The sequence below is a fragment of the Bombyx mori genome, chromosome 8 (genome assembly GCF_030269925.1).
Source record: "Bombyx mori chromosome 8, ASM3026992v2".
Classification (NCBI taxonomy): Eukaryota; Metazoa; Arthropoda; class Insecta; order Lepidoptera; family Bombycidae; genus Bombyx; species Bombyx mori.
Window position 1 is genome coordinate 16,064,766 of NC_085114.1, and position 10,267 is coordinate 16,075,032.

General features: G+C 38.6%; 2 protein-coding genes across 5 annotated transcripts in view; one reads left to right on the forward strand and one right to left on the reverse strand.

The window, feature by feature from the left end:
• Positions 1-1,316, reverse strand: part of LOC101745460 (F-box only protein 42) — a 31,386-nt gene extending 30,070 nt beyond the window's left edge. For both annotated transcript variants that reach the window (XM_021346305.3, XM_012697971.4), the window contains exon 1: positions 1,178-1,316. In XM_021346305.3, the coding sequence (XP_021201980.1) occupies positions 1,178-1,262 (85 nt within the window). In that variant the 5' untranslated portion in view covers positions 1,263-1,316. The remainder of the gene's footprint in view (positions 1-1,177) is intronic.
• Positions 1,317-1,335: 19 nt separating this feature from the next.
• Positions 1,336-10,203, forward strand: LOC101741618 (ras-related protein M-Ras). 3 transcript variants are annotated; one of them, XM_062669918.1, is made up of 6 exons: positions 1,336-1,476; positions 1,624-1,748; positions 3,469-3,622; positions 5,022-5,175; positions 5,872-6,136; positions 6,672-10,203. In XM_062669918.1, the coding sequence occupies exons 2-5, from the start codon at positions 1,710-1,712 to the stop codon at positions 6,116-6,118; spliced, it is 594 nt and encodes a 197-aa protein (XP_062525902.1). In that variant the 5' UTR covers positions 1,336-1,476; positions 1,624-1,709; the 3' UTR covers positions 6,119-6,136; positions 6,672-10,203. The 3 variants fall into 3 exon arrangements, with proteins under 3 accessions (XP_062525902.1, XP_004923689.2, XP_062525903.1); XM_004923632.5 differs by having other exon boundaries at positions 1,337-1,476; positions 1,633-1,748; XM_062669919.1 differs by lacking the exon at positions 1,336-1,476 and having other exon boundaries at positions 1,487-1,748.
• Positions 10,204-10,267: the final 64 nt, after the last annotated feature.

The following is a 10,267-nucleotide window of genomic DNA, read 5'->3' on the forward strand; positions in this document are numbered from 1 at the left end:
GTTCGCCACCCTTTCACTCCCACCATATACATAGGACGAGCACCTAATCGAACCCGTCGCTTGCGACGAAGGGCTCGACGACTAAATTAACCCTCAGACACAGCCCACTGAGTTTCTCGTCGGATCTTCTCAGTGGGTCGCGTTTCCGATCCGATGGTAGAACCTGTTCATAGATTTAAGAAAACTGTTAAGGAACGTTTGTGCAACAAGGCGTATTATAAAGTTAAGGATTATTTACTAGATGGCACTACGTGGGAATGAGGCGCTCGCTCCTGGCCTTTTCATTTTTCATTATTATTATTATTATTTTTATTGTATTTTTTTGACTTGTTTTTTCTTTTATTGTGAATATTTCTATTTATTTAAAAAAAAAGAAAATATTTGAGAAAAAATAAAAAAAAAAGCCCGCTGAGTTTGTTTCGCCGGTTCTTCTCAGGACTGTGGCTTTTTTTTGGAACCGGTGGTAGAGTTAACATTGTTATTTGTATTTTGACATTCAACAAGTGTGTCATACTGACATCTAAGTTGAAATAAATGATTTTGAATTTTGAATTTTAATTTTGCGAAGCACGGCTCTTACTAGGGTTCGTGTTAGCAACGTCGTCCGCTTTGAGCCCCGTGAGGTCACCTACTAGTTAAGGCTACGCTGATATAGCCTCTCAAGGCTCTCAGCTTAGGTAGGAAAAAAAAGGTATACATTCGTATGCTTTGCGGCATGAATAATGAAATGGAGCGGAATGACATGAAGTTGTTGTTTCGATGGGGATGAATGAAATTGAATGGAATGATAAGACATCGAAGATATAAAATGTTTCAGTAAAAGACGTATAGCCAGTAAGACTTTAGAGATATTCTTGGATGAACAAGATAGGTTTCATCCAGAGATTTTATTTCATTTTCCCATTCTTATACTTTAACTTATATTATACTTTTACTTTCACATATACTAAGCGGTCAATAAGCTATTATTATTATATATTTAATTTTGAAATAATACCAAACTAATAAACTAAAACAATTCACGGGACTTCGCTCCTAGCGGTGTCGCCAAAACGTTCAAGTCTTTTTTTTTAGGATCATTGCACTAACAGAGTATGTGCGTCATGGTTTCGAGATTTTACAAACGCAAAGCCCTAAATGTTCTGTCTCAGTTCCAAGCAAAGACCATAAAACTTACCGGTATCGCCTGTTATTGCTCCATCAGTTATATCCTTTAGTTCTATTACCTCCATATCGGCACAACACTGTTCTACTTTTGTCATTGACACATTTCACTCACTGCCCAAAATGTCAATTGTCAAATGTTTGAAATCAACTTGAACTAGGTTCCTATCTACTTAATGTCGCGGAAATTTTGATCAAATAAACAAAGCTAAACTAAATGATTAGAAGAGCATACTGCTTTTATGATGCACCTTATTTAATTTTGTGTTTCTATTAATTGAAACACATTAATAAGACCCATGCCATCAAAAGGTATTGTTTTATCTAATAGACAAATTGAAGACGGATTGGAATGTATGGGTGTTAGAAAATGACTGCCAACATTCAGATGTGTGAACATAGTAGAATTCGCAGACAACAGATTAATTAATCTTGTGTAGTCAATAGTCATTGAGGCAGTGATTTCAGGTTATATTGAGGCTAATGCGTGTGGGGGAGACTAAGTCGTTATTAGTGGTGTGGAGGGACGAATTCTGGCTTGAAAAATGACTCGGCCGGGGCCACCCAACGAGAATCTTCCTACCGTGAGTCATTAAATAATGTACCCAAACAAAAAAGAGAAAATGTTTAAATATTATTAGCCTCAGATTGAAGGAAATAGGACTAAATGTTTGTCTAGACTATCTGTCTGCTTATCTTTTTTTATGTGCCTGGGTTTGGATTATTTTGAATTTAATGTTATTAAACATAATAATATTAACAGAACAGAACTATAAATAGAAATATATTGGCAATAATATCTATTAAGTATGAAATAAAGAAGAAAATATCTGCTAAAAACATTACAGAACAAGATTGTTATAAGACTATGTTCTACTAAATGTTAAAAAAGGTGTGCTAGACAAGTAAGCCTAGAAGGATTCTCACTTCCTATGATGTCAATAACAACATTTGACAATTGATACTTTAATATGTTCAGTACCTACTTTTAAATACACTATAATTAAAGTATATTTAGAGACTTTCAACAGTCATAGATATTAGTAATGCACATAAAATATGATTTTCAATGCTTGCTTATTTTATTATTTTGGATAGTTGAAGTATAAGTAGGTGTTACAGAAAAACGTGAAAGAGTAATGTACCTTTGTAAAAATTTACCTTGTTATTGTCATAAAAAGGTTTTCAATCATAAATGGCTATGGAAGATAATTAACCTGTCTCACAAGATATTAAAACTTTGATTAGCTGTTAGCAATCAGCTAATATAGGATTAGATGCAACCTCCAGAATCTAGTTTTTTTAAAGAGATGTAAATCAAAACTAGAAGTATTTGAACATGATATGTTGTAACATTAAACAGTGCCTTTCTCAGTTATGGTAGTTTTAATTGCAATAGTATAAAATTTTTATTTAATAAAAAAGTTCATTGCATAAAGGGGTGCAAATTAATATAAATTATGCAGCAAGGACATCTCATCACATTGTAAATCATGACTACATCAGAATTAAATTTTTGGCCGAAACTTTAATAAATATCACTGAAGGTGATAATGGTGTAATAATATTTTCAACATAACTAATTATTAAATGTAAGCGTGAAGAATGTCTTTATTCAAAGATTGTGACAATGTATGTTTGATTTTATACAATTAATATTTTTTTATAAATGATTAACAGAGAGCATAAACAATACAAGTAGAAACAGAGAGACGCAGCATTAAAAGTTTTACCTATGATATGTAATCCTGCAAGAGGATTTACACAAGGAGAGTTTTAGGATAAGCCCCAATTGTAACAAGTTATGCACTTGAAAATATTAGTAGGCCTTCCTGATTATAAAATGACAATGAAAAATAATTATATAAAAATTACTTGTAAAAAGTGGTATTGGAACTCTTTTTGGCCTATAGATTGTTTTTTTCTCAAACTCAAATAATAAAAGTATTGAAATTTTATTATTAATAAAAATTAAATAATTACTAATTAGAATTGCGTTAATATTAATTAATAATGAATTAGAGGCACTAGCACTTTTAAGTACCTGTTTTCTAATATAAATTACATATTAATATCCTACAAACTTTTCGATAATTATATTAATACTATGACTGTTAAAACCCAGAGTTGTTAGAAAATATTTAATATAAAATTTTTAACTTCATCACACTTCTTTGTCTCAATAAATTAAACTATTTTCTTACCTGTATCCTTGTTATAATTGCTTTCTGATATATTATTCTTTGGGCAATGAAGACTTTGATTTGCCACGTAACTAAGTCGGTCTTTGTATTGATGTTGCAGGTGAAACTGGTGGTAGTAGGTGATGGTGGAGTAGGTAAGAGTGCGATCACCATCCAGTTCTTCCAGAAGTTGTTTGTGACAGATTATGATCCTACTATTGAGGACTCTTACATACAGCATACAGAAGTGGATGGTCAGTGGTGCATTCTTGATGGTAAGTAACTAATTTAGTACATATTATGTACTCCTAGATCAAAATATCTACCTACAACCTGTGAATACCAGTATAGACATAAGGCGATTCGAAGATCGCGTCCGTAACAGCCTGGCCACGGGACATTCGCCGATGCGAATATTCGCGCGGTGCGAACGGCGAAGCGTCTAGCGACTAAAACAAGCGCATAGAAATGTACCTAACAAGCCACGCGCACCGGCGACCGGCGAAGCGACCGGCGAAATGTACCGAGCGAATCGCGCGATGCGGCGGGCGAGCAAAACAAATGCATGAATACGGACGGCGCGAGCCACGGAGTCGAGCGGTAGTCGCGGCGAATAGTGCAGTGATTAAATGAGTTTAGTTGTTTTCGCCGCGAAAAATTAACGCCGAAATTTTTATATTTTTTATTTATTTTTTATTTTATATTTTTAAAGTCGTCGTGGCCTAACGGACGTCCGGTGCAATCGTGTTGAGCGATGCACCGGTGTTCGAATATCAGGCGGGTACCAATTTTTGTAATGAAATACGTACTCAACAACACTCAACGTTCACGATTGATTTCCACGGTGAAGGAATAACATCGTGTGATAAAAATGAAATCTTCAAAATAATAATTTGCGTAATTACTGGTGGTAGGACCTCTTGTGAGTCTACACGGGTGGGTACTACCACCCTGCCTATTTCTGCCGTGAAGTAGTAATGCGTTTCGGTTTGAAGGGTGAGGCAGCCATTATAACTATACTTGAGACCTTAGAACTTATATCTCAAGGTGGGTGGCGCATTTACGTTGTGGATGTCTATGGGCTCCAGTAACCACTTAACACAAGGTGGGCTGTGAGCTCGTCCACCCATCTAAGCAATAAAAAAGTAAAATAGCTGAAATACTAGCTAGACCAGCTATTTGGAAGTCTAGCCACCCAAAGTATTTCTCGTACTTCTTGTGGAATTCTCCATCTATAGGTATACTCCGATTCTTATTCACATCATGTACTTCACAATCTTTTCCAAATAATAGGTCCTGAACCAAAAAACTATTAATTTGTAAGCAATATCGAGATAATTTCGATATAGACATTTCGCTGTCGGACTTCCTTACTAGTCGCGGCGGCGAACGTGAGTACCCGTGGCCTGCAAACGGTGCTGCGCGAATGGTCGCCTCGCCCACCGCTTCGCTGTTCGCACCGCCGATCCCCGTGGCCAGGCCGTAAAGGGGCGACAAGTTGAAGTTGAGGCTGGACTTCGAATATCTTCCCTTTTTTTATACCAAGTCTAGGAATAAAAAGACGTTTTCTTAGTTGTTTATACGTCTAGATGTTTTGTAAGTTCTATATAATTTTATTGGTCTTCAGGGAATCTTATTTTTGTTCCGAAATAAAATATATTTCGTTGATTGCAGTATTGGATACAGCTGGACAGGAAGAGTTCAGTGCGATGCGCGAGCAGTACATGCGGAAGGGCGACGGCTTCCTCATCGTGTTCTCAGTGACGGACAAGCAGAGCTTCGAGAACATTCGTCACTTCCACACCCAGATCCTCAGGGTTAAGGACAGGTATCAACTTATTTTATTAAGTATTTGTTATTGTTATTTGGGATGTAGATCAAGGTTATGTAACAAGTTGTTCATTGAGAAAGCACATACCAGGATTATCACTTTAAAGCACTGATATCCCTAGCAACTGTCCGTAAAAAAAAAATTGACTTACAATAATCGTGGGGGCTGTTCTCTCCTTAAAGATTACATGGTAGCTTTAGCATAATGCAGCCCACTGAGTTTCTCGCCGGATCTTCTCAGTGGGTCGCGTTTCCGATCCGGTGGTAGATTCTGCGAAGCACGGCTAAGGTTCTAGGTTCTAGGGGTTCATGTTAGCAACATCATAATCTTCATCATCGTAATCATTTTGTCATCGTAGTTATTGTGAACTATGTGAACAAATAAGTTTTGAAGTGAAGATTGTGGTCTAACGGATACTGGGCCCGGTACATTCGTATCGAGCGTTGTGGCTCAGCCTGTACTCGAATCCCGCGGGCCTTAACGTGGTTGATATTTATGGGCTCCGGTGATTAGGTGGGACGTGAGGTCGTGCACCACACATAGCAATAAAAAAAAATTGTATCAATGTTGGAGCAACCTCGACGTTCGCTGTGCGCATGCGTTCTGCAAGCCGCACGGATCTCTTGTGCTAGACGTGTGTAGCGAGTATTGCAGAGGCTGCTATATGAGTACGTTGTCCCGTGTGGTTGTCAGAGACTCGTATCCGATGGTGGTGGTGGGCAACAAGGTGGACCTGGTGCACGCGCGCGTGGTGCCGCCGGCCGCCGCGCGCCTGGCCGCCCGCGCGCTGCACGCCCCCTACCTGGAGACCAGCGCCAAGGAGCCGCCGCTCAACATCGACGCCGCCTTCCACGAGCTGGTCCGGCTCATCCGCAACCACCCGCAGCAGGAGGACAAGCAACGCCGCAGACACAAGTTCGGGAAGTGCTGCCTCCTCTGAACAGACCGACCTCTGCTTGTACGTATGACGCGACCGCGTGCTGCGCCGTATTACATCACTCATCCCGTGTGTACCTCTGGACTTTTTTTTTTTTTTTGCTTAGATGGGTGGACGAGCTCAGAGCCCACCTGGTGTCAAATGGTTACTGGAGCCCATAGATATTTATAACGTAAATGCGCCACTTACCTTGAGATATAAGCTCTGAGGTCTCAAGTATAGTTATAACGGCGGCCCCACTCTTCAAACCGAAACGTATTGCTGCTTCACGACAGAAATAGGGCGGTGGTGGTACCTACCCGTGCGGACTCACATGAGGTCCTACCACCAGTAATAAAAATGTCCAGCACCCATAGCGCAGGTCTCTCTTGGAGCTATTGAATGTGGAAGCTTGAGGTCTAGTTCACGGATAAGTATCGGAATCGAGCGCGCTGTCTCTGTCCGTCGCACAACATGTGTTTTTTGTGCTGTGGTCCGTGGACTCGTTCTACACTATGTATATTCTCGTGCAACAAGATGCTAACAAACTAAAACAACATATTATTTCTGGTTTCAGTGTGCGGTGGCGCCGACACTCCCATCACATTCGCATCGACATTGGATAAGCTTAGACCGGGCGTATTTTTTGATAAGCTAACTGTATATTTTGCTTTGAAATAATCTAATACGAGAAGAACACTAAGTGACAATGCGATCCTGTCGAGCGGCGCCCGCGTGCTCCACGTGTATATTCAATGATGCATTTATTTTTAGATTATTTTATAGAGCACAAGTGTAGGGGACCGCCGCGCCTGCTACTTGCTGAAGGTTCATACCGAATCCTGAAGAACGTGCAGACAAAATGGTAACAGTGACCAAACCCGCTAAATATTGTAAGTGGATCCGGGCCCCGACACGCCGAGTCCAGACCGACCCCTGCTCTGTTGCGCTAAATATTTATTGTATTTAATATTAATGGGATATGTCCCTGAGCGGGTCCGGCAGTGAGCAGAACGGAATTGAAATAGTTAAGTGTAGTCCGGGGGCCGCCTCCTGGGCGCTGCGAGCCGAGCCTGAGGACTAAAATATTGTTATTTTTTTTGTTAATATAAAATCGTTTTGTCTGTGTAGCGGTAACGATTTGTAACCAAAGACTTAGTAAATAAGCAAGTCTGGAGTTTCCAGCGACATTCACCAATCACCCAGCAGAGTTCCCTTGCTTCACAACCGAACTAATACTGGTCCTCTCATAAATAAATATTTCATGAATTCTCAATGTACCTGCACCGAGCTGCCTCACGAGGGGTCGTTGCCCTCGCGCGTTCCATTGCGCGCCGGCCGCGTGCTCCCCTCGCCGCCTTCAGCCCGTGGAAGTCTAGTCATAGATTCGTTCAGACTTGTCATCAACTATTTAACTTAATATTTTCATCTTATTAACTTTTCAATAGCTATTGTATTAGGCTTTGAAGTTGCTTGTACAAAAACGCTAATGTAGTAGAATATTAGTAAATTATGCGAAATTTAAAGGATTAAAGCTTTGATCTTCATTGTGTTTGCGACTTGAAGTTCGCGTGATCAAACTATAGGACTCACAGGCCATTACCTGTCTGCACAAATAACCAATTGGACAGTAGGAGTGGGTAATATCGGTTTTGCCGCGTATCGAATCGTATCTATATATCGAGGATCAATATCGGATATTGAATCTATATATTTTCTGAATCTATATATTGATGGATGCTAGTAGATTTTCTCGATTCATGATATTTGAGATTTGAAACGATACGCTGATATAATATCGTAGTAGATATAGATTTAAGTCAACGTTATACGGTTGGTTTTCTGATATCAATTTATAATATGATCTTAAAGTAATAAAAAGAACATGAAAATAAAAATATCAAAAAAACTTTCCTTCATGCTACCAGGCTTAGGACTGGCTACATTATTTTCAGTTTTTAGTATTTTGTGTCTTAATTTAAAATTACAAAATATACCAAAAGAGTGTAGATTTCAAAAGTTTAATACAAACACAAGAAATAAACTCAATTATTTGGATTCAACTAAAAATAGAAAAATGTATACTTTAAAAATCAAACACAAAAAACTTTTAAGTATTTATAAACACTTGTCCAAAAATTCTAGTTCAAGGTCAAAGCGCGTGAAATTAAATTCAACGATGCAAATAGGCTAGACTGCATTCAAGTTAGGGTCGAAAGTTGAAACTTCTTTCCTTAATTGTATCCTGCTGATACGCTAAGAATAATCTACAGACATATGGACTTAAATATAAGGTTTACAATTGTATGGATAATGCCTGTTTCTGTTTCATTCATCACATGATATCCCTATCGTGCGCTCACTCACTCTGGCCGATTCGATACGAACCAAACGAATATTGCTGATATTAACGAATCGGTACGATATGCCGATGCGCATCACATCGAGCAATATCGTGTATCGGCTGATATCGAAATATAGATTTCGATTCACGAATCGGTCCGATATGGCGATGCGCATCACATCGAGCAATATCGTGTATCGGCTGATATCGAAATATAGATTTCGATTCACGAATCGGTCCGATATGGCGATGCGCATCACATCGAGCAATATCGTGTATCGGCTGATATCGATATATAGATTTCGTGCGGTCGCCCCGCACGAAATCTATATCGGATTCAACGATATTGCTGCGATATATAGATATTGAATCTATATACGATTTATATCACCCACTCCTATTGGACAGGCGTTTAACGCACACGTGACCTTTCGCGCCTCCCTCCGCCGCACCCCCGCACCCCTAGGGATGCTACATTGCTCATAAAAACATCGATGTTAGGTTATCGATGTTTTCAAAAGTGAAACATCGATTAAAACCACGATCTTCATGAACGATATATCGATGTTTTTATCATCATTCACAATTTACATAAACTTCTTTTTACGAATTCATACCAAAGGATTTTTCAAACAAACAGTACATAGTTGTAATCTTAGCACCAAATTACCCCGAGATCAGCATTCAAATCCAAAAGGGGAAAATAAAAGTTAAAATTTACAGATCTGTGTAATCAACTTTTATAGTATAAATTTTTAAAGGCAGGTAAACAATAAGAAACAATAATTATAAATATAGTAAAGTATAGTAAAAAGATATTTGAAGCTGCATCCCTACGCAATTCGCGCCCCCTCCGCGCCCTCTCCGCCGCGCCCCCTCCGCCACGCCCCTCGTCCTCTCCCGGTTGCACAAACAATCACGTCGTACTGACTGAGCTGAGATGTGATCTCTAAGGTCCAGTCCAATAGAATCATTGCACAGATGTTTATTTCAAATAAATCAGATTTTATAATTAAAATTGGTAACGAAAAGTATCATTTCAAATGTAGATACTGATTGTAGACTTATTATTTGGTAGCAATAAATATTGTTCATGTTTCACGCCAGCTTTGTGCATTTCTTGTTCATAGATCCGTTGTAGAGTTCACCTCTGGCTGTTATAGCTTCAGGCTACTAAAACGTGTTACGTGCGATAAGCGTGGCTTTAAACAGATGTGCAAATACATATTAAATAATGGCAATAATACGTAATCTTTAGTCAAATGAAACGGGCACAAATATATACATATAGACTGGGGCACTTGTCATTCCGTATCCAGTGGTCGTAGGTCGAACTAAAACATAGATGAAAGTATTTTTAGCGAATTGATCAATACATTTGTATTTGAATTAATTTGATTTGAGCGCACAATATTTTATGTAATTCGCAAACTATTGACTAATTGGAGCCGCCTCACAACTGCTTAACTGACAGTTAAGTTGCACGTGCACTCTCAACACTTGTCAATTGTTTGATCAATAAAAAAAGTGCCATCTGTGACTTTCAGCGGTCAAGGTAGACGCACGGCCACACTTCATTAACTAAGACTTAATAGACTTAACATGAAAATGAAAGGTGCAATATTAATATAACATAATACCTATACCCAAATGAAACGTAAATATACAATACGGACATAATATATTAATTACCTTATAATAATATTGTTATCGTATGTTTTGTATGTTGTAAACGTACCCAATATACTAGTAGAAGAAAAAATAATGTTTTATTTTTAAATAAATTTTACACACGCCCATGCTCGAGATGCCAGGTCTCTACCGAGGAC

What these genes read in the sequence shown, in the direction of transcription:
- LOC101741618 (XM_062669918.1), top strand. Translation starts at nt 1,710, where the DNA reads ATGACTCGGCCGGGGCCACCCAACGAGAATCTTCCTACC. An exon ending in CCAACGAGAATCTTCCTACC is followed by an intron (nt 1,749 to 3,468) that starts GTGAGTCATTAA and finishes TTGATGTTGCAG; the next exon opens with GTGAAACTGGTGGTAGTAGG. An exon ending in TCAGTGGTGCATTCTTGATG is followed by an intron (nt 3,623 to 5,021) that starts GTAAGTAACTAA and finishes CGTTGATTGCAG; the next exon opens with TATTGGATACAGCTGGACAG.